Raw genomic sequence first — 27,129 nt, forward strand, 5'->3', positions numbered from 1 at the left:
AGATTCTGACAACCAGACGAGTGAGAACAGGAGGACTCAGCTACTTTCTTTTTCTTGAGGACCGGAAGTCAGGAAAGATCTCTTTAAAACAGTAGCATTCAAATCCCTGTGCAGAATGAGGACTCCTTGGCAGTGGAAAGGGTGAGGTGATTTGCTCAGAAACATGCATCTAGGATGTGGGTAAAAGAGGTCTCCTGACTCCCATTTTGATGTTTCCCATATTGATCAAACTGCCTCTGTTAGAGTCTTCTTAGAATCTCCAGAAAATACTTTGTACAGAGCATAGATACAACTGGTCATAATAAGAAATAATCTGGAACCACATTCTTCCGTTTAAAACAATTGAATGACTGCTGTGTTTAAGGCTGTGTGTTCAGCACTTAGAAAGACCCAGCATCTTTCTGCTAACCAACTCTTCTTTGGGACAACAGCCTCCTAGTCAGACAGGTTTAAAACTCCAACATCATCTTTGACCCCTGTATTGTCTTATTCTCTGTCTCTTCCACTAGCATTATTCACTCACTATACATTTAGATTGTGGTAGCATCCTTTTAATTTGGCCCCTGCCTGTAGGCTTGACACTGGTCACTAGGAGGGTCCCTAGTTTGGAGTTAATATAGGGTATATATAACTTTGGAGTTAATATAGGGTAAAATCTCAACTGAAGATTTAAGACTATTCCCAAATGGGATTGATTTCTTAATTTCTGTTTATTTATAAATAAAGACATCAGTAAAAAGCATCTGGGATTCTATCACCCAGAAATAACCAATACCAACCACTACCAGCAATCTCTGTATCTTTACATACTTCACATATGTGATTAAAAAATAACATATACACATAATTTGAAATCATTTGCACATATATCATGAGCACTTTCATAAAAATAAATAAATCATAATTTTAATTGATGCATTACATGCTATTGTGTCACTAATCCTTAATTTAATCAATCCTCCATTGATATTTTTTATATTGATACTTTTTTTACTATTATAATCACTAACAGTAAATTGCTAAATACCTAGATCTTCATGAATTTGTTGGAGTACTTTCATCAAACAAATTATTGTAAAGGAAATTGCTAGATCAAAGGATGCTTAATTTTAAGGCTTTTGGTGAGTATTGTTAAATTGCCCTCTGGAAATTTTATGCCAATTTACACTGTGTTTCTTCTTTCTCTACAGTGTCATCCTGGTTATTAATATTTGTTAACATCTTTGCCAGTCTGAAAGGGGAAAATGATATTATTATATTAATTTGTGTTTTATTGATTACTAATGAGATTGAAATATTTTGCATATAAAAGGCTATTATTTCCTATTTTGTGAGTTATCCATTCATATCTTGTAACTATCACTGATTTATCTTATTATTTGTCTATATTAATTCTGTCATATATAGAGTTAATATTTTCCCATTTGATGTTTGTTTACTAATTAATGTAATAAACATTAAAATTTTTGATTTCATCAAATCTCTCACACTTTTTATTTGCAACTTCTGAACTTAATTCTTTTCTTGGAAAAGCTTTCTCATTCCAAGCCTAGCAAATACTCAGCAATATTTTATTCAAGAACTCTTAAGGTTTTATTTGTTACCTTAAGTTCTGATCAATGTTGAATTTATTTTGATACAGAGTATAAGAAAAAGTAACTGTGTTGTGGTTGCATTCACTCTAATTTACTGATAAATCCATCTTTTCCCTCACTGATCTGGAATGGTGATATCATTATATGTTATACATACATGAATCTACTGAGGATCTTTGATGTGAAGAGGTTAGATGCAGAGATACCTGGGAGGTCCAGGTGAAAAGCAATGATAAATCTGCTAATAGCAATGAAAAGGAAAACTATTAGTGCAAGAAATCTTGCATGAATGAATAGATGAATAATAAATAAGTCTTGTCTCCTCTTTGAAATATGAGGTAATAAGGAGAAACTATATATTTTTTGAACTAGGTGACTGGGGAAAATTGTCATGTACAAAAATGGGGAAAGCAGAAGGAGTTGGCTATGAAGTAGAAGATGATGATCAATTTAATCATTAGCATTTTGAGTTTGTGGTCCCAATAGAGTATCTGTGTTGTGGTGAGAAGAGAGGGAGACAGAGAGAGAGAGAGAGCGAGAGCGAGAGGGAGAGCCAGAGAGAGAGAGAGAGAGAGAGAGAGAGAGAGAGAGAGAAGCAGGGAGCAGATTAAATCTAGATTCAGTTAACTTTTGTTACATATCTACTGTAACTACTTTATTTACTGTACTAGACAACACTGCATTTTCCTGGATGGTTTATCAACATTTGAGAGGTTTTACTCTTTCTCAAAAGAGTAAAGCAATAGCCAGCATCTCCACAGAATCTCAGAGAGGCACATCATCTTTTCCCCAGCCCTCTTCCCTGCCCCCTTTTCTTTCCTCCTACCCAGCCTTGGATCCTCACATCTCAGGCTCCTTATCACCCTCCTCCTAGGGTTAGAGAGGCGGTGGAATTCTCATCCTAGCAGGCCTGCTGGGGGAAGGTAGAGAGCACGGGAAGGGAAAGAAGGTAGGGGAAAAGGATTCTGCAGAACCTTAACTCTTGGGCTATTTTCCTTCAACTTCTGCCAGGCTTATTGCTAGTCCAAGCAGAGACCAAGGAAAATGTCTCCTACCTTTACCCCTTCCCCACAGAACATCCTGGCCTGCCTCCTGTAGCTTACCTCTAATGTTTTTTCAGAGGCTGGGTGAGACCAGCAGAAGCTTAGAGCAGTCACAGACATGGGGGACAAATGCTGCCTTTCACAACTGTAGCAGTAACAAGAAAAACATTTCTAGTGTCCACTATGGAAATGTGTGAGCTGTAGTGGTTTAGGGTCAATGAAATGTCTGTGAACATTTATTATGAGTTCAGAAGACAACTTTGTGTACAGGGGACAGTCTCCATGTTCCAGATCATTGAATTGCAAACAGACAGTGGGACCAGAACTCATGTAAGTTGGAAATGGGCTGTACTAATTTCTTCCAGTCATGCATAAAGAAAATTTGTTACTGGAGATGCATGCAGCTTCTATATTTTGTCATATAGGTAGATATAAAAACATTTTCAGGCAAGGATTTCCCAAACACTTCAAATCAGAGACTTTAAAAGTTAAACACTAATCACGTAGAGTCTGGTTATTAAAAATAAAAGCTTTATACTTTTATAATATTTAAAATATATTTCAGCATACCTTAGACTATTTTGTCTGTTTGGAAGCTCTTTGAGGTATAATTTTCCTCATTTTCCAGATGAAAAAGTTAAGGCTAGAGGGGTCAAGCAAGCCACTTGACTGATATCACAGGTCAGAGCATCAAAGGACTCAAGCTCAGACTGTGAGTTTCCCAATCTATTCCTTTTCCTAGTACATCACCACTGCTCCCACAGGCTTTGAGTGTCTGCTTTTTCAGACCATACTTTATTTTTGGTAAGCAAAATCTTTACCTCCAAGAACATGCATGTTTTCAGGCTCAGCATGATTGATTCTGCTTACTTGGTTTGCAGGTGCCTACTAATGTGCTCTATTATACACGTCTAAAATGCGGACTTATAGGCATTATCAGGAGTCAGTTACAGGTTTAATGAAGTGATCATACTGACACAGCCTTCTTTTGATAAATTTAACAATTTAATATACAGGAATATATGAATATGTGAGGACATAAAAGCTTAACAGATTGTGTTTTAACACCTAATTAAATAAAGCAGAGCAGAGAACTGTATTCTTAGATTAAAGCTGATAGAGTTGCTATTTTGGGCCTGTGAACACTTGAGAATTATCTGTGATTTGTGGTAAACGTAAGAAGAAAAGATAGTCCAAAGTTTTAAGAAGATATTTCAACCTTTCTTCATAAAATGACTACTCCCCAACATAAGCAACATTAATTAGAATTTTCTTTCAATTTGCTCCTTTATTATAGTTAACACTAATTTAAACTCTGCATTTGAAAGATATCTGAGGAAAGCTAGTAGCTACTTTTGCCAAAGCAAATGATAAGTGAAATACTATTTATGATAACTTTCACATGAAATATGACATGATAAGAATAAAAATGGTTAAAAGTGGCTCTTTCTAAAGAGGAAAGACAATAAAAATGAAATAAAAAACTTTAGGAGAAACCCAGAGATGGACCTGAGAGCTCTCTGTACTCTTGCCTAAATATGAGAAAGCTGTAGTCACGTAGCATCCCCAGCTGAGGGTGAGCAAGAGGTGGGCAGGAGAGTGCTGGAGCCTGGCTGGCTCATTGACTATCCTTCTCCTCATGCCACATCCAACATGGCTGCCAGACAAGACTGCCTTTCAATGAGGAGCAGAAGCTGCAGGTTCGTAGGTGTCCAGGTGCCTGAGTGGCCAACACACCCAAGCAAAGAAAGTAAGCTTGTGTTTTTATGGACACTAGGTAAATGCCTTCAGTTTAAATTTTTTGTTAAATATTTTAGTTTATTTTATTGTTATCTTCCAGGTGTCTAAATCTCCAGTCTATCTATTGTACTGGTAATTTAACTCTGTAATGGAATAGTTTACTGCCAACTATTTATATTAAGTAATTTAAAAATATTTGTAATATTGTTGACTGACTAATAAACTATTAAGTTATTGGCAAGAAAAAAAGAAGCAAGCTTGAGGGAGTAAAGCATTTTTGTTTTAGGCCACAGAATAAGACCTTCTGGAAACTGTCTCTATTAGGATAGTTAAGTTTCTGCAAAGGCCTAAGAGATACTTATTTAGTTTTTAAATAAAGATAGTCTTTTCCCTTCTCTAATTTTTCCTGTCTTACCAGACATGGAAGTTCTATTTATTTATAAAATGTTTATATTTTTAGAGCAAGCCAGCTTGGAAGAGTAGGCTAAATCTGTCACTTTCCCAGGAGCCTAAACTCCCAAAGCTCTGACATCAGTGGCCTCTTTGTCGCTGGTAGATGCACCACTTAGTTGCAGGTGGAGCCACTCTTGTGCACTGAGTTAACACTTTTCTATTCAATCTTGTTCACCAAAGAATGCTAGAATGATACATCCAGGGCAGAGTTGAAAATTTGGGGGCACAGATTTGAGATTTTAAAATGCTTAAATTTCTGAAATACTAATATGTCAAATAATATGAAAGAAAATGGAAAAGAATACTATGGTTCCTTCTCATGGTTCCTTATTTTGATCGGAATAATAAAAAAATTCATTTGGCATGTTTCCAAACATGACAGATCAATAGAGTATAAAATGAAGAGAAATAAGAAGTTGAAATCTATACCAGTTGAAAAATTCAGCATTTTATGTGCAAATGAGTATTTTAGATACATATCAGATTTGTTAATGAAAAGTCTAAGTGGTGAATGCTGGCAAATAACATTCAGTTTTAGGATTATCATAAGGAAGATGAGTATGCTGTTTATTTACATGTGAGAACAGTTTGTTTTCACTTTCAACAAAATGTTGCACTCTTTAATTATGATAAATCTTCCATTATTTTGGTGACATTTACATATTCAGAAGATACTTTGGGCTGAATAATTAGGGTAATTATTATGTGTATTGACTGAAACAGCCTCACTTTATTAGGAAACAAAGGTGTATAATTATATTTGTTTCTCTTGTGGATTATATATTATCATATTAATACTACACATTTATACAGTACTCTATTTTTTAATGCAAATAATTAATTTGAGAATTCTTCACCTGAGACTTTTCTTGCTTCATACGGCCAGAGTCAGGGAGAAATATTTGTAACGCTGAGTCTCAATGGGAAAAGAAAATGGGAATTATTAGCTCAAAAATTAGCTGATTCTGACCTTTTCTCATACCTATTTGCTTTTCAAGTTTTTGGGAAATTTAGTAAAATGTAGATTTATATCCTTCGCAACCTATGAATATAATATTCTCAATTTTATGCTTCATTTTACAGAGTAATCAAGGAAGCATGTTGAGCAAAGTATACAAATTCAACAGCTGGGAAGGTATTATGGAGAGGTGACATTTTCTTCAGGTTTCCTTGAAAAGAACTGAAAACAGATGAAACTTTTAGACCAAATATTCCTTTGAAAACATGAATAGAATGTGTTTGTGAGAGGCATGTATTGAAACATGTGATATTAGTGCATGGTTATTTTTCACTTTCTAAATTAAACTGACATAAACAGTTTGAGAAATAAGTACATGGCTTTTAATTGAAAGCACAATTTTGCATGTAAATGTTGGTCTGTGTTCATCTTTATCTCAGTTAGTAGCAACCTTGTTCTGCAGCAGTGGTTCGTTGATTGTTATGGTACGTCGACAGCTCCAGCTCGTGCCACCTTCCCAGTGTGCCAACTTTCTAAATGCATCTCTTTCCCTGGTTAGCTTGCGCTGTTGCCTTTGTATGTCTTCCCACCTCATGGATGTAAGTTTCATTATGAGGATATTGAAAAACAGTCTTCCGGTCATAACCCCAGTGGCTTCCTTTTCTCTGTCACTTCCAAACCGCAGGACCATTGCTGGGCACCATGTCTGCCCATCCATGGGAGTTAGGAATAAACACAAAAGAGTTCAGTTCAGTTCAGCAAACAGTTATGATGCATCTGTTTCATGCCAGGATCTGCAGTAGGTGCTGGGGTACAAAGTGAAGAAGATAATTTGCTTGGTCTCAAAAGGGAGCTCCTGGTCTAATACCCAGGCTCCTACAATCCCTCAGCATTATCCTCTCCACTTTGCCTGTTCCCCTGTTGCTCATTACCTGTGCAACAGTGCCTCCCTCTCTGGCTCAATTCCTGCCTTTCTTCCCACTGTTCCTTTATCCTGCTAGTGTCTTCCTTTTCAACCATAGCCAACACTCCATCTTCAAGTGCTCAGCGATACAACTTATACCTCAACTCTCTGGAAAGGCTTTCTGAACTAAGTAAGAGAAGTTGTAAATATTTAGCTCTTTTCATTTTTCTAAATTATCTGATTATAAGCAACAACAAAACGAAGATCCCATATTATTATCTGCAGAGTTAATTTGGGGACAACAGGGACCTCTTAGTTTTTTGATTAATTTTAAACTTACTTGTAATTAATGGGTAGTATATGTTATGAACCATTAAAAATTACTTAATAGTAATCACTTTTGAAAATAGGAGGAAAGTAAACATTTTTATGGCAGATTTGTTTGCCTTAAGAATTATTTTGAAAGAAGTATTAGAATTGAGGCTTGGAAAAAAGGTAGAGTGCTTGACCTGTTGCAGTGGCTCACGCCTGTAATCCCAGCACTTTGGGAGGCCGACTTGGGTGGATCACGAGGTCATGAGTTCGAGACCAGCTTGGCCAATATGGTGAAACCCTGTCTCTGCTAAAAGTACAAAAATTAGCCGGGCGTGGTAGCACACGCCTGTAATCCCAGCTACTCAGGAGGCTGAGGCAGAAGAATAGCTTGAACCCGGGAGGCGGAGGTTGCAGTGAGCTGAGATTGTGCCACTGCACTCCAGGCTGGGTGACAGAGTGAGACTCCATCTCAAAAACAAACAAACAAACAAACAAATCCCAAAACAAAGATTGCTCATATTTTTGCCTAAATGAAAAAAATTAGAGATTTTTCTTTCATGTATCCCCCAAAACAGCAAGAATTCATATAGCCTTATTTCCAAGAAATTGGAATATTGGATCTGTGAAAACAAAAATAAAGAACATGGAAAATGTTGCAAAATTAAAGTATTTCTCTAGATCATTCAAATCAAGTAAGGCAATAATTTTATTTCTTAGAAACATTCACATATATCCAGGCCTGATTACTTCCCCAAACTCTCCCTCTTTCCATTCCTTTTTCTCCCTACTCATCCCTCACCCCCTCCCAGAAAACTCACTGTGGCTCCACTTTCCAGAGACTAGAAAAATTGAACCCTGGCTGTTGAGAAAATGACTATTTTTTAACATCTCTAAAAGTTTCCTAAACCTTCTTTTTATCTCTTTTAATTAAACTTTCTTTTCTAAACAAACCCCCTATCTAATCGCAGTGTTTTTTTTTGTTCTTTTCTCCCCACACTATTGCTGCCATACTATATTTTCTATTGTTTATTTAAAGCGTGCAGTATTTCAATTACATTTGGATTAAATAAGGTTTTTGTAAGTTGATCTTGAAACTTAATCACCATCTGCAGCAAAGTGTTATGAAGAAATATATTCTAAGACTAACAAATGACTCTCTACAATATAGCCTGTTGTAAACCGAAAAGTGTTTCTAATAACATAGATTTTCATGTGTAGGTTTTGTACCCAGCTTTGTTAAATTATAGTTTCACCCAGAATGTTGCTTTTCAGGATTTTTTAAAATTTACAGTTTATATTATTGTTTAATTGGTAGTAAGCCATTTCTTCTTCAGCATGTGAAGGACACAGTTATTGACATTCTAGCTTGTAAGTCAATTTTGATAGTTCATGATAACTGGATTAAATATTACTATGTTAAATAAGTGACCCAGTACTTTGGTCATTAAAATTCCCAAATTGGATTACTGTTTGCTTCCTGATTGGACAGCAATTCGCCTGCTAAATCTAAACTTAATTAGAGAGATTATACTTGTCAATATACCAAACTTTCAATATGCTGCATTCCATTAACTCACTCACTATAACTCTTTGCCCTCTAGCATTTTTTTCAGGGCATCCTTTACTTCTGTGTTCTCAGGCTGTAGATAAGAGGGTTAAGCATGGGAATTACAAGACTATAAAACACAGAGACTACTTTGTTTTGTTTCCATGAATTCCCCGCTTTTGGTTGCTGCAGGTACATGAAAAACAGTGTTCCATAAAAGATGGTGACCACAGTGAGGTGGGAGGCACAGGTGGAAAATGCTTTGCACTTGCCCTTGGAAGACTGGATTTTTATAATGGAAAAGAGGATGCAAATGTAGGAGATGAAGATGGTCAGGAGGGACCCAGTGAGATTTACTGCAGAGAAGATCACGAGCTGCTTTTCTTTGCTGTGGGTGTCAGAGCAGGAGAGGGCCAGAAGAGGGGGGTCAGGACAGTAGAAGTGGTGGATGACATTGGAGTCGCAGAAAGACAGCTGGAACGTCAGAGCTGTCTGTAGCACAGAGTTTAGGAAGCCATAGGTATAGACCCCTATCACCAACTCCCTGCAGACCCGCTGCGTCATAATAGCTGTATAAATCAGGGGGTTGCAGATGGCCATGTAGCGGTCGTAGGCCATCGTGGCCAAGAGGAAGCATTCTGTAGTGGTGAAAGCACTGGAGAAGTACAGCTGAGCAAAACAGCCTGAAAAGGAGATGGTTTTTTTCTTCACTAATAAATTTTGCAGCATCTTGGGCCCAATGGAAGATGAGTAACAAAGATCAATGAATGCCAGGTGACTGAGGAAGTAGTACATGGGGTTGTGGAGCTGTGAGTCTGCTCTGATGATCAGGATCATGCCAAAGTTTCCCACGAGGGTGATGAGATAAATGACCAGGAACACCACAAAGAGGCGGAGCTGCATCTCAGGATGGTCTGTGAATCCCATGAGGACAAATTCGGTCACTGTGGTATGATTGCCTTTTGTCATGTTCTCTCGCCTGCTGCAAAAATAAGAAATGATTAGATACTTTAAAACAAACGCTTCGTACCTCTTTGTTGCATTACCATATGAAAAAAAATGTGGCTTTACACTTCCAATAGTTAAAGGCTGTCATTAACTATGGGACTTTATTCTGCTAAAACAGACTTGGCAAGACTGTACTCATTTCTTTTTGGAACCAGGAGAACGATTTTCTTAGGACAGAACCTATTTTTATGTTAACAGTGTTAGTGTTTTCAGTTCAACTCAACAGATACTTCTGGGCTTTGTGTGGGGCCAGATAGCATGCTTGGTGCTGAGCTGGAGATGGGTATGACAATGACATTGTCTTTGTTCTTATGGAGTCTAGTGGAGGGTTCGTAAAACATTCCATAAGGGGAAGTAAGCCAAGTACTTTTGGAGCTGTACAGAGTGCTGTAGGAGTTCATAAGAGGGAGAGATTGAATGTGGATGGTGGAAATGGAAAAGCTTCATTCATTCATTCTTGTTCCCTTTTAAAACACATATTGCCCCTCTTCAATGTGCCAGATGCTATGCTAAATGAAGGTGATACAAAGATGAATAAAACGTATGCCTGCCTTCCATGAGCACACAGACTGGTACAGACTGGTAGGAGAAACATGCATGTAAGTAACTAGTTACAATTCACTGTGGGCAATGCTCTGAAAGAGAGGAATCTCCTAACTCAACCTGCTTGCTGTGAAGGCAGTGCGTGGGGGTGGAGGATCAGCTGTCTTAGGCAACACTGAATTGTCCTAAATTTTAAGCTGGATATTTAAAATTATAAATGCAATATATCCACTTGGGGAACTTATCAATAGGACAGAGGGATAGAAATGAAAAAACAGTTTCTCTGCTCTACCTCCAATGTAATTACTTAATGGTATCCAGTGTTAACAGTTCCTTTAATATTCTAAAAACACTTAGGTATAAACAAGTATCAATACACACAAAACACACACACACACACACACACACACACACACACACACTTTTCTACATAAATGAAATCATACAGTTTTGCACCTTTTCTCTTTTTACACTTAAGAAGTATTTCCATGATAAGAATACATGGACACATAGAGGGGAACAACACACATTGCGGCTTATTGGAGGACGGTGGGAGGAGGGAGAGGATCAGGAAAAATAACTAATGAATACTAGGCTTAGTACCTGGGCGATGAAATAATCTGTACAACAACCCCCGTGACACAAATTTACCTATGTAACAAAACTGCACATCCTGTACAGGTACCCCTGAACTTAAAATGAAAGTTAAAGAAGTATTTCCAAAGCAGTTCATAGAAATCCATGATATTTTCATAACTGTATCATAATTTATTAATAAGTTCTGTCTTAATGGATATTTAAATGTTTACGATTTTCTTTTTTTCCCCCTATCTCAAATAAAGCTTGCGTTCATATGTCTAAGCATGTATGTGGATTAAAGATAAACCACTAGGTCAGGCATAGTGGCTCAAGCCTGTAATCCCAGTACTTTGAGAGGCCGAGGTGGGTGGATCACGAGGTCAAGAGATCGAGACCATCCTGACCAACATGGTGAAACCCCGTCTCTACTAAAAAAAAAAAAAAAAAAAAAAAAATATTAGCTGGGTGTGGTGATGCGTGCCTGTAACCCCAGCTACTCGGGAGGCTCAGGCCTGAGAATCGCTTGAACCCAGGAGACAGGTTGCAGTGAGCTGAGATCATGCCACTGCACTTCAGCCTGGTGACACAGCGAGACTCCATCTCAAAAGAAAAAAAAAAAAAAGACAGAAAAAGATAAACCACTTGAAGTGAAGTTTGGGTCAAAATGTATATATTCATTTTACTTTTTTGATGGTGATTGACAAATTGACCTCCAAATAAATTTCACCAAGTCAAACTCCCTTCTAACAATATTGTGCAAGAATACTGATTTTCCCATACTTTTATCCAAAGTTTTATTAAGTTTTAAGCCTTTGCCACTGTGATAGTGGATATTGGTAACTCCTGTAGTTTTGTGTGTTTTTATGAGTAGGGGTTAGCATTTTTCAAACAATTATTTGCATGTATATTTTTTTCCCTATAAACTGTCAGTTCATTTCCTTTGTGAATTTTTCTATTAGGTTGATTGATTTTCTAGAACATTTTATTTCTAGGAGGCCTTCGTTTATGAAGGAAACCACCTCTTTGTCTGATACATGTATTGCAAATTACTTTTCAGTTTGTCAGTTGTCCCTTAACATGGGTATGATAATTACTTTGTATGCTATGCAGTGAGTTTTGCGTTGATTTCAAATTTATCAATCCTTTTCCTTTTGAATTCTGATCTTTGCAATATGGTTAAATGAAACATCTTCAATTTAAAATTATTTAAAAAATTATCTCCTGTTTTAGTCCAGAGACTGACTTCATTTCAATTTTATATTACAAACTTTGATTTTCCTGGAAATTTAATTTTGATATAAGGAATGAGACAATCAACACAGTTATGCCTCAAATAAAGACAGGAATACACTCTGAGAAATGCATTGTTCAGTGATTCTGTCATCGTGTAAACATCATAGAGTGTACTTATACAAACTGAAATGATATAGCCTACTATGCACCTGGGCTATATGGCATAGCTTACTGCTCCTAGGCTGCAAACCTGTACAGCATGTACTGTGCTGAATATAGTAGGCAATTGTAACACAATGTTATTTGTGTATCTAATCATATCTAAACAAAGAAAAGGTACAGTAAAATACAGTAAAATAATATTATGAGATCACCATTGTAAGCCGTCTGTTGTGGATTGAAATGTCATTATGTACTGCATGACTGTATTTTTACTTATTTCTTCAATGGCTAGCCAGGTGTTCTAATGCAACTTATTGGTGAAATTGTTTTCCTGCTGGTTTTGTTGATTTAAAACTCCAGACTTATCCTATACTAATACTAAAACATCTTGAAGTACTTGGGTCAATTTATGATTTCTTTTTTTGTAGTCTTTTCTAGAACCAAGACAACACATTTAAATTAAATAGTTATATAATTCATTTTACTATCTAGTAGCAATTTTTCTGGCCATTCTCAGGTGTACATTTTCCAGATGCAGTCTAACATTATTTTATCAAGTTCCAAAAAAATCCTGTTTGTACTTGGAATGCTATTGCATTAAAATGATTTGTCAGTTTAAGGGAAAATTGACATTTTTACAACTGAATCTTCTTTTCTTAACTGTGGTATTTATTTTATTGATTAAATAATTTCCTAAATAGAGTTTTATTTAAACTTTACAGATATACATCCTATGTATTTCTTTAAATTCTAGTCACAGGTATTTTATCTTTTTGTTACTATTGCAAATTAAATCTTAAAAAAGTTTTTTTGTGGTCTATTTAAGTATTATTTGCATACAGCAAAACTACTGATTTTTTTATAAATTAATTTTATAACTCTCTTCCTTACAATACTTTCCTATCATTTAAAAATAGTTTTCTGGTTGATTCTCTTGGGTTTCTTAACTACACAATCATACATTATGAAAGGATGTGAATTTCATTTCCCATTTCTCTAACATATTTTTGTTTCTTTTTCTTCTCTACTTGTATTGGTTAGTACTTCCAGAGCAATGTTGATATATAGTAACAGTGGTGGCAATTTTTACCTTTTAACCTCTTGAAGGATGCTTCAGAAGTATAAGGACATTCTCAGGCATTCTAGACAGAGGGAATAGCCTGTGCAAAGTTACTGAGGTTTGAGGAAGTCCAGGCGTTAAAAACTACAAATATTTGCTATGGTTAGAAAGCAGGCTTCCTTTGGCATTGGCAGGGCCCAGGGCAAGAATAATAAATGAAGACCCACATACAATATGCCTAAATATTTAAAAGTTAAAAATCAAGATAACAAATTACTAAAATACATTTTATCTTCCCTCCTTAACAGTATACTTATATAATATCTGGAAGGCAGAGTTCTTGGGATCCTTGGAATCACAGGCTGGAAGGCAGTTTTGTGAGGAGGACTCATTGCTAGCTCACATGACTGCAGTTGCACAGACACGCGAGCAAGCATGTATAAGCTCTGTTTACACTCCTGCAAGTGGCCATCCCTTGGCCACCCATAAGGCCTAGTTGTGAGAACATGAGCAGCATGGTTTACCCTTACAAGGACGATTTGGTAAAGAGACACTTATGGACTCTGGGAATAAGTTGGAAGCCTTTTGAGCAAGGAACCTTAAGGTCTCATTACTAGGAAGATGGTCTAGAAGGGGTGGATACCAGGGACTGGAAGGACACATCCATTTGGCATCATAGATGCCTTGCCCCATGGAATGTAGTGCAGTAGTAAGAAGCCCAGAATGGCTCTGAAGAATGGGGCCAAGGCAGGGTCCCTATTTTTTGGATCAAAAGGTGCTACTGCTTGTGAGTTAGTGATAAGAAACATGGCTGGAAATGTGTATCTGGGCTAGATAACAGAAGGCCTGGTATCCCTCTATAAGGAGTTCAGTCTGTATACTGCAGAGAATCGGCAGCCTTCAAATTGAACTGAGCTGGCCATTGGAAGATGGAAAGAACCTCAAAATGTGAAGGGTGGATTAAAGGAGCGTCTTGGGTACAGAGGACAATTGAGCAAGGGGTTCAGCTAGAGCAGCCCAGAGCATGCACTGGTGACTGTGGGCTTCCTTTTGGGTGAGAGAAAATGCCTATGGAAGAGATTCATGGTGGATAAACTACATGTGAAAAGTTTTGGATGTCAGGGGGATGCAATAACTAGTTCGGTAGTGAGCATGGACCCATTGAACACTTGAGCAGTAGAATTGACTTGACCAGCATTCAGCTTTCATGGAGGTGGTCTGGCAGTATGCGTGGATGGTGTGAAAGAAGAGAGCCATCAGCAGGGACACCGGCTGTGACATTTTCCATGTCAGACAGGATCAGGGTTTGAACTAGGGAATCATGGCACAAATGAAGAAAGGAGATAGGCACAAGAAGTATCTCAAAGACAGAGTTTGTGTCACTTGGCAATTGACTGAGACTCTAAGTTTTCAAGTCTGGGAGACCAGAATAATGATAATGTAAGACTTAACAGTTTAGTATAATTTTACCCCTTACTTCTTTCCTAAGGAGATCTGACACAATTTAAACACACACACGCACAAATACACACACGCACTCCTACCACAATTACTATCGTAGAATTCAAAAGTAGAAGACATAATTGAGAGAAAAGAGGAAGCAAATTTCCCCACTATATTTAATAACATTGCTATGTTGTTACTTCGAATATGTTCAACATAGTAAGTCTAGGCTAGGAGTGGAGTAGGAGAAAATAGCGTTGAATTCAGCTGGAAGGATGGACAAAGGTTCATTGCACAGTCAAAGCCAGGATCCTGGTTCAGGAGCCATGGATATACAGATGATGGAATGAAGGGTGGGAACCAATGAGATCATTCAGGGAGAGAGAATAGTGACAGCAAGAGATCAGAGATAGACCTTAGGGTAAAATTTATCTTTAATGGGTGGGGCAAGGAGTCAGCAGGGAAGAAAAGGTGCCCTAAGATATCTAACAAGTAGTAAGGAACCTTGGAAATAAGAGCATTTCTGACACTCCTGGCTTATGGTAGATGTAACCTGTTTTGTTGTGATCTTATCTCTCTCAATCATAGCCTAACACAAAACCAAACCTCTTCAGGCATTGCACTTAGACAGTCTTACCCATTAAAATATTTGCTTGTAAGTTTTTTGTTGTTTTGAATTCTGTGCCGTCTAAAGGTAGCAAAACATTCTTTTGGATTCATTTCTAGAAGTGACCAAGTCTTCCATGTGCATTCGAACAGTTACCAATTCAAACTGAGACATGGAAAGGTTTAGTAACTCTGGAAGAGTCTAAAAAGCCAGTGTGGAGATTCTAGCTTTAACAGCTCTTGCCTGGCAGAAGATATATATATATTTTTTACTCTGTTAGCTATTATTGATGTGATTTCATATTTGCCTCTAAAGTTTCTAAGACATGGTTAACACATTCTAATTTGGAGGTTTTAAAAAATTTCCATTCCATTAGCTAAATATTTATATATCATTTTATCCTATGAAAATGTTATTTTGCATTCCAAGGAACTTCTAATTGAGTTAATTTTTAAGTTTAAGGATTACTAATAATATCAAGACTATTAGTTTTTAGAATATAACTAGACCTGATGATAAATTCCAGGAAAAACAAAATAGTAAATCTCTAATTATAAATATTTGACTTGTAATTTTCTATTTAAGAGAAAATTTGTGGTCTGCTTTTTAAAAAATGCTGAGATTTATTCCATTATTCCAGTATTTTTTGTATTTTGCTGGCAATAGACACATTCTTTATTATTTGCACATTCCTCATCAAATCTGTAATTATGCACCGTTTCTGTTATCAATAAAACAAAAGAATCAGGAAAAAAAATGCTGAGATTTAATTACTGTCAAACTTAATGAATCCAAATAATGAGTAGTTATCTGAAAACTTTCAATATGCCAAGATTCATTCTGTTTTACATATATTATTTTATTTAGTACATAATTATTATTTTCATTATTTTCTTAAGGAGGAAACTAAGACATGGAAATGCTCAGTAGTTTGTCAAATTCCCAAAATAGATGAGCTAGGATTTGAAACCAGGTAGGCTGATTCCAGAGCCCTCTGCCTAAACTATCTCTCCATTTATGATTTCTCAGTGTTCCAGAGCCCTCTGCCTAAACTATCTTCTCCATTTATGATTTTTCATAATTTTGCTTTGCCTATTTCTTTCTTGCAAGATTAGACTCCTGTGAGGAAATTTTAGGCATATTGGAATGAGTTCAGTAACACTTCCTCTTAATTTGTTCTGGCACATTTACAATTTATTGTGTTTAACCAGTATGTTCAACATTTGACAACTCAGTGCTGTTTCCTTCCTTACCTTTACTCTTCATGGGGAAACAATTCAAACAACTTGGTGGAAGAACCTAAGAAATATTCTTAACTCTTAGAAAGTGAAAGAACATAAACTCCTTTGAGAATCTGATGAAAGCTAAGTACCTGTCCCTAGGAAGATTTCACTTACATAAAATTTGGCTTGTGATTTCAGAGGCTTCCTATGTTTGTCAGGTCAGTGCTGCGGTTTCCTCATAGAATAATGCGCTAGTTTTAAAAATAAATCCCAGTTTTCCAAGTAAGAGCCAACCAATATTTCCCCATTTCATCTCTGGTGGAAACAAAGCACACCTGTCCCAAAGCCCTGCCCTCTTCACAGTTCTGGAGCTGAAACCCTTCTCTAGGCTGCCTTGTGGCTTTAGCCACGACAGCCTTAGAAGTAAATGCAACTTACCAAGTGCCTGTCAGACAATTAGTCGGGATTCCCAGTGTTCTAGAAGCATCCATTTAGTGCATTTCCAGTCAGACAAACAGGCTTCTTCGTATCTGCCTGGAGGCCTTGGTTTCTGTTCTCCGCAGAAACTGTACTTATAAAATGTAATGAGTCTGTTATCTCTTGTGATTCCAGAACTTCATGGGTACCAAGGGAACAGTTTATACAGAGTTTCTCTGAGATACATTACATTTGATTTAAATCACCCTTGGGAATTAAAATCCCTAAATCATCCCCATAACTAATGATGACTCAGGTCATGATGCTTTGGTACCTGTTCTCAGGATGACTCCCACGTTCAGAACCTTGGGTGTGATGCTAGGAGACAGCCATCCTCCCTTTCCCATGACATCTACAGTGGGTGGCCTTAAAGTTGTGGCTGTAAATGTTTTATGGGGGGCTAGCTAAGATTACGCAAAGATTGTATGACTAGGATGCACATATAGGACATTTTTGCTTGCACAGAAAAGATGATCTTTGTTAGCATATTTATCCCAAAAGATAATGTAAGAGAAAAGTAGTGTTCATTTCTCCTACTGTTGTGTATTTCCCATCAAATCAAATTAAGGAGTCAGAGACTGAATGTTCTAATGGTCCTGTAGACCTCCTCCCCTTTCTCCCTTCTCCATTTCTCTCTGGATTGAAACTGGGGCAATCCATGCCTCCTGGTGTGGTTAGGGTCAGTTTCTCAATGCAGCTGCCCTTTTTCTCATGGCCACTGGGGAAAAAAAGATTAGAACCTGGTTGTCTAGGTCATTAGTTGTAGTGATTCAGCACAGCCCTTAAAGTGCAAGGACACTGTCTGCAACCTTGGCATTTAAGTCAAGGCAGAGTTGAAGTCAAGAGCATTCTCAAATTAGAAAGTGCGTTTTCTCTCCCTCAGCATTCCTGGAGTTCATTAATTCACACCAAAGAGGAGGAAACTGGAAAAAAAATACAATTGGGTCAGACCTGGAGGTTTGGTTTTAGTGGTCTTTCTTAGTCAACTTTGCCAATTTCAGTAACTTGTAGAAGGTAAATCTGTGACTTTTCATTCTGGTGAGGGGGGAGAATATCTAGGTTATATCTAGTGGAGAGTGCAATGTAAGTTTGATTTGCTAATTGAAGAACTCCATGATTTTGCAAATGCTGTAGTTGCTCACCACCAGGTTACCTTAACAATAAGCCATAGGACATCTGTTTCCAGTCCCTAGGACTGTGTGCCTATCTTGAGTAGTGACCAAAGGGGCCAGAGTTAGGGATAGAATCAGAGAGCCAGCTGAACTACTGCCATTTATGTCACATTTCATCACTATCATTTCACTGTCTAGTCCCAGTACAAATGGTAATGTACTTTTTAGCAAGAATTGGTTTTTCTATGGAATTCTTATTGCATGATGAGCCAATTCTAGGAATTGAATATCTGGGGTGAAATCCATCCAGGCCTTCTAAAGACCGGGTTTGCAGAAAGCACAGGACCTTGCGGATTTTGTCTGGGTGAATGCCCGGAAGGGAGGAGATGAAGGGATCAACTGACACCGTGTGTCTCACAGAGCTAAGGAAGACTGACTTCGGCACTTTTGAACCAGCATTTACACTATGCCACCCTATTGCTCACAAATCTGAGAAAGAGAAATTCTAAGTTCAGGGGTGTTAGTCATCAGCGAGATTCTAAAGAGAGGGAAGGTGTTTTTAAGGATCTGCTTGGTCATGATAATTTTTTTTTTTTTTTTTTTTTGAGACAGAGTCTCACTCTGTCCCAGGCTGGAGTGCAGTGGCGTGATCTCAGCTCACTGCAAGCTCCACCTCCCGGGTTCACGCCATTCTTCTGCCTTAGCCTCCCCAGTAGCTGGGACTACAGGCACCCACCACCATGCCTAGCTAATTTTTTGTATTTTTGGTAAAGACAGGGTTTCACCATAGTCTCGATCTCCTGACCTCTTAATCTGCCCGCCTCAGCCTCCCAAAGTGCTGGGATTACAGGCGTGAGCCACCACGCCTGGCCTTGGTCATGAGATTTCATTCTAGTTTTGGGGAAGGACTCCTGTTAAAGGAAGGTGCATATATGATTCATGCATTCAACTGGGGATACACTTTGAGAAAGAGCATTCTCTAGATTGTAAGAATCTTGGTAATATTCATTCTTGAAGGTAATGACCAGTAGGTGCTAGGGACAGAATTCAAAACCACTGATACTTTGTTTTACCACTACTAGGAATTCATGTGGGGTTGATGATTCTTTCATAGCACCATGGGTGGGTGGGCGCTCTGAATTATCCTGTGTGCCCTGGAGTAGCTGAAGTGCTGCTGCATTTGGTTTGAGGCTTAGATTTCCCTTGATGAAATGTTTCCCTATTAATACAGTATGGAGTCGGTTAAGCTCTGAGGAATGTCCACCTATAATTCTGTCTTACTCTTAACGAAATTTAAACAGGGTTAGACGAAGTGCTGGTACTATCCTGGAGTGGGAAATTTCAACCTTCAGAGTAAAGGAAGGCTTTTTCACTCCTGCATTTACTTTCTTTGTATCTAATTTAACAGGCTGGAAGAAGTGCTGGTACTATCCTGGAGTGGGAAATTTCAACCTTCAGGGTAAAGGCAGGCTTTTTCAGTCCCGCATTGACTTTCTTTGTATTTGTGAGCCATGTGTATGTTGTGACATCCCATAGAACAGCTTAGTTGTCTGGCCCAGGAAAGTCTCTGCTCTTTATGACCTGAGAAAAGACACTCTAGGCTGTGATTACATTATGACTAACACAGCTTAAATGCCCAATTGTTTGCATCCATCAGATTTATTTGAATGATACAACATATCGACCTACAGGACTTATTCAATAACATGTGCTATAACAGAAAAATATTTTTCCAGAAAATGATTCACATAGTACTTATAAAATTTTTAATAGTACAATTGACTTGTGTTGTTTTCCTTCAGAGAGGAAAGTCCATGGGTGAGACTAACTCAGAATTTTTACTGCATGAGCTCAAAATAAACAGGTGTTGTGTGATGTAAGAAATGAATGTCTTCTGTATTCCCCACCCACATGCTCCATAGAGTATGTAAGAGAAAAAAGAAATGGCATGAAGAAAATTTTTATTTGAGAAAAAAACAACCAACCACTCAGCAAAATCTTAAAATATGGACTGTTTCTTTTGTTTTATACAGAACATTTTGGTTTTTTGCATTTGATATTTTTGAAATTCATGTTATCTCAATTTCCAAGACCAGATGACACCAAACAGATTGGGCTTCAGTTGCAGCTTAATTAACAGCAGAGGCTTTAATATGCTTCCCTTTGATGCACATTCAATAGTCTTTTTATTTGGACCATCTCTGGGAAATTCCTTCCCTCAGAATGCCTTGAAGTGTATGAAGGGGGTTCAGCATGATTATGGCTGTGGTTACCTGGTACAATTTAGGACAAGACTTGAGCCAGTTTGTTTTGTAATCTCAGAGAATAAGGTTGGATAGACTCAGGATTGAGAGGTGGAAGACATGGCTGCAAAAAACTTCAGAGGGGAGAATCCTTGGGGCTAAAGCCAGGATGGATACCTGAAGGATGAAGATAGTCCTCAAAGCACTGGTGATCTTTAAGGCAACACCAGTAAAAAAATCTGGCAGTCTTTTGAGCAAAACCCTAACAGGTAAGAGTTAGAGTCTGAGGAACTGTGTAAGACTAGAGACAGATGATTGTCCAGTCAGCACGCAGAAGCAGAGAGACTGCCATTGTGTGTGTCCTTGAACTCAAGTGAGGCTGGGCCAGCAGGTCACTTTGAACTTCTACAGTCACTATGACTGTGTGTAGCTCACGGAGTGTCTGATGGACCTGGATTGCTCATAGGATACTCTGGCCAGGAAACGGTGATCCTTGGCAAGTGGGACATGTAAGAAATAAATCTGGATAAAGGTGCCCATCATGACATTGGTTGCTCTCTGTAAAATGAGACTGTGCAGTATATTGTGGGAATGGCAGCAGCCCATACAGACTGAAATGTGCATGGAACAAGAGAAATTCCAACCAAATTGGAGTGTCAGGATTGGCTCCTGCTTCCATATGAGGATGAGGACATTTAATATTAAGAAAGATTTGGAAAGAGACCTTTGATGCTCTTGATTTTTGGGGAACACATGGAGGCACTTTGGTCTGGTATACTGAATCTCTGCAGTCGTTTTGTTCCTCGAAATTTTTTCTTCTGGGGAAAAGATAAAATATTCACAGGCATTGAGGAAGACAATGAATAAACAGTGGGATTGAGATTAGATGTAAATAGCTTTCCCCCAGCACATTTTGGTGTTAGTTCTGCAAACATAACTCCAAAGTTGTATTACTTCATTCATGCCTACAAAGAACATTAAACATGGTTTTAAAAAAATTGACATTGCTCCTGTCTCACCCCAAGCCATTTAAAAATCTTTTTCTCTTATCCCTTCCTTGATTTACACCACTGTAGGCCTGCATTCTGACAATATTCCATCTTACCTCTGAGCCTGATTTTAGCCATTAATTTCCCTTTTTATATTTATATTTTGCTTAATTTTATTTTTTATATATCAGTTTATTTTTTTCAACCTTTAGATTTAGGGGGGACATGTGCAGGTTTATTACCTGGGAATGAAAATATCTAGGTGAAAAGGTAATCTAGGAAAATGTTCAGTGGAAGGACTTCTGATGATACATCATGGCTTGATATTTTTATTTTAGAATATAGTAATATGCCACTGGCATGGGGCACTATGGACTTCATATGATTTACAGCATGAAGATAAGACAAATGTATGATAAGATTATAAGATGCTGTTATTTGACTGGTATTCCAGGTGTGTCATCCTCCCACACAGATGTCCAAAGAGCTGACAGAACATTCATTGCTACACTTACACCCTTATACCCTTTTCTTTCCTGCTCTTTCAAATATGACATTAAGTGAAAATGTCCTTTACTGATCAATCAAATACCTAGAACTATAGCATTAATTAACTAATTCATGCTTCAAAGCTGTTGTTACCTACTAGGGTGTCTATAATTATTTCTAGCCATGCTATTTTCAGAATTATTTAAACTTTTTCACAAGTGCATGTAGTTGAATAAGAAGACCTATTTCCTTTAGTCTATGCACTTACTTTATGCCCAATTTGACATTTTACATTCTTTCTTTTCATATTTTATATTGTTTTGCTTTTTAAATTGCACATTATTAATCTTTGAATGCTCTTCCCCCAAGTATTTAATTTGCAAGTGTACACACTTAAAACACAATTTGTATGTAACTTGGAAAAAATGGAAATATGCATCTCCTTAATTATTATTGAACTTAGTTCAGAAAAGCAATTTGATAAAACAGGACATGAAGATGAAGATAATTTTCTTTAGCATTTTACTATAAAATAATATAGTAAAAGATTTTGATATCTTTTTGGCCAGGAGTTATTTCTACAGAGACAATTTTTAATGCAAGGTTAAAAATGCCTTCTTTCGTCTTATTCTCACTCTTCTTAGTTTCACTATTTATGTCAGATTCTGTTTGCTTGAAAGCCGGATCCCGACCATTCATTGAACCTTTCTGAACTCTCACTTGGTTAACATGTACACATTTGCACAGACTGATCTAAGAGATTATTTTCAAGCCTGTTATTGGTTTCTGAATGAAACCTGACCAAATGGTCACTGTCAGTGGTGGGGCAAACTATAGATTCAGACAGTACTCACCAGTCATCCACAAAGTAGTTAGTAGGGATTTTAGAAATTTTATTTAAAAATGCCGGTTTTGTTCAATTTCAGAGAGCCAGGTAGTTTCAAGCCCCAAAGGGGGAAATGGTGTATTTGTTAGTATTTGTAATTGCTATTTGAATATACATACATATATATACACACACACATATATATATATGTATGAGAATTAATGACATCCCCTGTTGCTCTAATGCCCCATTATCTGGGGATGTGCTGTGACTTACAGATGTATCAGCTTGAGCAGCTAGGGAAGCAGGGGCTGGCAGAGATGTTGTCTCACCTATGAGTCCTCTGGGGCTTTGTCTTCAATTCTGCACCTCATCTTCCGTTCCAAACACAGTGGATGTGAACCCCTGGACTAATCTTTAGACTCAATGGCGTCTCTAAAGTTGACTATGAGCAGAGGTTACCCTGTTCCCTGAAGAGTCATTAAACTGTGAGCCAACTAATCCAAACCCAAAGTCTAATTTCAGGTAACCAACTTTCAGATCAAAGGGATGTAATTGTACTAATGAGCTATAAAATGTATTTGCTTATGATTACAATAAATCAGCTCTGGCTTCAGATCAGAGTCAGTGTGCTAGTAGAACTGAATAATAATGATAATAAAAATAAGATTATTTAGCTCATTTTCCTGAAGAAAGCAATATTCCTTTGACTTGCCATGTTGGCTGGGATGAGTAGATCCAGCGGCCTCCATTTGAACCTTCCAATATAATAGCTCGAGATTCCCTGGATCCAGGAGCCAATATTGGGGTAATTTTGGTAGTTGATGACCAAACCTATTCCGATTCTAAATCTGGTTGATATTGGGCTTACAATAAGGTGAAATTAGGTCAAAATTCCACTCACATCCGGATTCTTATAAGCTTTCTCTACGATTGGCAGACTGGACAACAGCGGACTTCTGGACCTCCAAAAATTAGTGCAGCTCAAAGTCAGGTGTAATAACTCGTGAAAGGTCTGGGTATTTCCCTTTCTCATTAATAATTACCTTTAAATAGCCTCAAAATCATTTGGAATGGATGAAGAATGAGAGTATATATGTGTATCCGAATATGTATGTGATGTTACTGTAAGAATTTTTTCTCAATTTACAAAATATTTCTTTAAGATACTCTAGATCTCTGAATTGATTCAGGTCTGAGAATTGTGTGAGGAGCTTTCACTACATTTCATGGTATTTCAAATCAGTTTCCTTTCTTGCTCTCTGTCCCTAGAATGTATTGAATCATACATATCAAGTAGCACCTTACTGGGTTGTCCAGCAATGATTTTAAGGCCATTATATTTAATTAGCCACCTCTAAAGTTCCCTATAGGTCAGACATTTTTGTATACTGTTATGATTGCCCTATCGACCTTGGTGTTATACTTTTAGCACACATATGATCTCTGTCACTTTGGAGTTTTGGTATCATTATTGAAATTGATCTCATTTAGATTTGCTATTCATCTCTTACATCTCAGAGCTACACAAAATATCTATTTCAGTACTTCTTAATAATAGTTATGCTTCTTTACCAATGAGTTCAATGTCATGGAGTAGAAGATGCTCCTGAGATCTTCTTGGAAGATGCATACATGGGCTACATACATGGAATGCACATGATAAAACCAGCTCAACATACCACATCTTCCCAAACTTTCAATTGTCTCTTTTGGAAACACCAAGGAATTTCTTCTGGCCTTCATTTTACTCAGGCAACTGTTCAGTGTACGTTTTAATCAACCAACTAAATAAGTAATTAGAACCATGTCCATATGTTCTAGCTAGCTGCTATGGACGGAATGTATGCTTCCCCCCCAAATCTGTATGTCAGAAAATCTAATTGCCAATATGATGGTATTAACATGTAGGTTCCTTGGGAGGTGATTATATCATGAAGGTGGAGCCTTGTTGAATATGTCAGTGCTCTTATGAAAAAGGCCCCAGAGAGCTTCTGTCAGCTTTTATTTAGATTCAGGAGGTATATGTGCAGGTTTGCAACATGGGTATATTGTTTGATTTTGAGGTTTGGGGTACACATGATCCTATCACCCAAGTAGTGAGCATAGTAAGGAATAGATAATTTTTCAGCCCTTTCTCCACTCTCTCTCCTCCCCCTCAGTAGTCCTCAGTGTCTATTGCTCCCATCTTGATGTCCATGTGTACCCAATGCTTAGCTACCACTTATAAGTGAGAACATGTGATATTTGGTCTACTGTTCCTGTGCTAATTTGCTTAGGATAATGGCCTCTAGCTGCACCCATGTTGCTGCAAAGGATTGATTTTATTTTATTTATTTTTTATTTTTAAAGTAATATTAATCTATTTGGGGTGTTGGTGTCTTTTTTTATTATCATATTTTAAGTTCTAGGGTACATGTGCACGACATGCAGTTTTGTTACATAGGTATACATGTGCCATATTGGTTTGCTGTACCCATTAACTCGTCATTGACATTAGGTATATCTCCTAATGCTATCCCTCCTCCAGCCCCCTAGCCTACAACAGGCCCCGGTGTGTGATGTTCCCTACCTCACTGTGTCCAAGTGTTCTCATTGTTCAATTCCCTCCTATGAGTGAGAACCTGTGGTGTTTGGTTTTCTGTCCTTGTGATAGCTTGCTCAGCATGATGGTTTCCAGCTTCATCCATGTCCCTGCAAAGGACATGAACTCATCCTTTTTTATGGCTGCATAGTATTCCATGGTGTATATGTGCCGCATTTTCTTTCTTTTTTTTTTTTTAATTTTGGGGTGAACCTCCATACTATTTTTCATAATGGCTGTATGAATTTACATTCCCACGAATAGCATACAAGAGTTTCCCTTTCTCCACAGTCATGTCATTTTTTTTTGTCATTTTAATAACAATCATTCTAACTGGACTGAGATTATATCTCATAGTGGCTTTGATTTATATTTCCCTAATTATTGGTAATGTTGAGCATTTTTTAATATACTTGTAGGCCATTTGTATGTCTTCTTTTGTGAAATGTCTATCCGTATGTTTTGATCTTTTTTAAATTATACTTTATGTTCTAGAGTACATGTGCACAACATGTAGGTTTGTTACCTATGCATACATGTGCCATGTTGGTGTGCTGCACCCATTAACTCGTCATTTACATTAGGTATATCTCCTAATGCTATCCCTCCCTGCTGCCCCCAACCCACAACAGGCCCTGGTGTGTGATGTTCCCCTTCCTGTGTCCAAGTGTTCTCATTGTTCAATTCCCACCTATGAGTGAGAACATGCGGTGTTTGGTTTTCTGTTCTTGCGATAGTTTGCTGAGAATGATGGTTTCCAGCTGCATCCATGTCCCTACAAAGGACATGAACTCATCTTTTTTTATGATGTGCTGCATTTTCTTAATCCAGTCTATCACTGATGGACATTTGGGTTGGTTCCAAGTCTTTGCTATTGTGAATAGTGCCGCAATAAACATATGTGTGCGTGTGTCTTTATAGTAGCATGATTTATAATCCTTTCGGTATATACCCGGTAATGGGATCGCTGGGTCAAATGGTATTTCTAATTCTAGATCGTTGAGGAATTGCCACACTGTCTTCCACAGTGGTTGAACTAATTGATACTTCCACCAACAGTGTAAAAGTGTTCCTATTTCTCCATATCCTCTCCAGCATCTGTTGTTTCCTGATTTTTTTTAACGATTGCCATTCTAACTGGTGTGAGATGGTATCTCATTGTGGTTTTGATGTGCATTTCTCTGATGACCAGTGTTGATGAGCATTTTTTCACGTGTCTGTTGGCTACATAAATGTCTTCTTTGGAGAAGCATCTGTTCATACCCTTTGCCAACTTTTTGATGGGGTTGTTTGTTTTTTTCCTGTAAATTTGTTTAAGTTTTTTGTAGATTCTGGATATTAGTCAGATGTGTAGATTGCAAAGATTTTCTCCCATTCTGTACGTTGCCTGTTCACTCTGATGGTAGTTTCTTTTGCTGTGCAGAAGCTCTTTAGTTTAATTAGATCCCATTTGTCTATTTTGGCTTTTGTTGCCATTGCTTTCGGTGTTTTAGTCATGAAGTCTTTGCTCATGCCTATGTCCTGAATGGTATTGGCTAGGTTTTCTTCTAGGGTTTTTATGGTTTTAGTTCTAACATTTAAGTCTTTAATCCATCTTGAATTAATGTGATTTTATTTTTTAATGGCTGCATAACAGTCCATGGTGTATATGTACTATATTTTCTTTATGCAGTCCACTATTGACAAGCATCTAAGTTGATTCTGTGTCTTTGCTGTTGTGAATAGTGCAGTGATGAACATATGAGTGCATGTGTGGTAGAATGGTTTATTTTCTTTTGAGTATATATCCAGCAATGGGATTATGGGTAAAATGATAGTTCTAAGTTCTTTGAGAAATTTCCAAACTGCTTTCCACAGGGGCTGAACTAATTTACATTCCCACCAACAGTGTATAAGTATTACCTTTTCTCTATAGCCTAACCAGCACTTGATATATTTTTAACTTTTTAATAGTAGCCATTCTCACTGATGTGAGATGGTATCTCATACTATAATGC

The 27,129-nt window shown here is 37.5% G+C and overlaps 1 protein-coding gene across 1 annotated transcript; it reads right to left on the reverse strand.

The window, feature by feature from the left end:
• Positions 1-6,155: 6,155 nt before the first annotated feature.
• On the reverse strand, positions 6,156-9,523 carry LOC102139148 (olfactory receptor 5M5-like). The gene has a single exon (XM_015435312.4). It carries the CDS (start codon positions 9,521-9,523, stop codon positions 8,630-8,632), a length of 894 nt encoding a protein of 297 aa, XP_015290798.3. The 3' UTR covers positions 6,156-8,629.
• Between the last annotated feature and the right edge of the window lie 17,606 nt (positions 9,524-27,129).

Source organism: Macaca fascicularis, chromosome 14 (assembly GCF_037993035.2).
Source record: "Macaca fascicularis isolate 582-1 chromosome 14, T2T-MFA8v1.1".
In the NCBI taxonomy this organism is placed as follows: Eukaryota; Metazoa; Chordata; class Mammalia; order Primates; family Cercopithecidae; genus Macaca; species Macaca fascicularis.

Bases quoted from the DNA above. Each gene is read 5' to 3' on its own strand.
- LOC102139148 (XM_015435312.4), bottom strand. From the start codon at position 9,523: ATGACAAAAGGCAATCATACCACAGTGACCGAATTTGTCCTCATGGGA.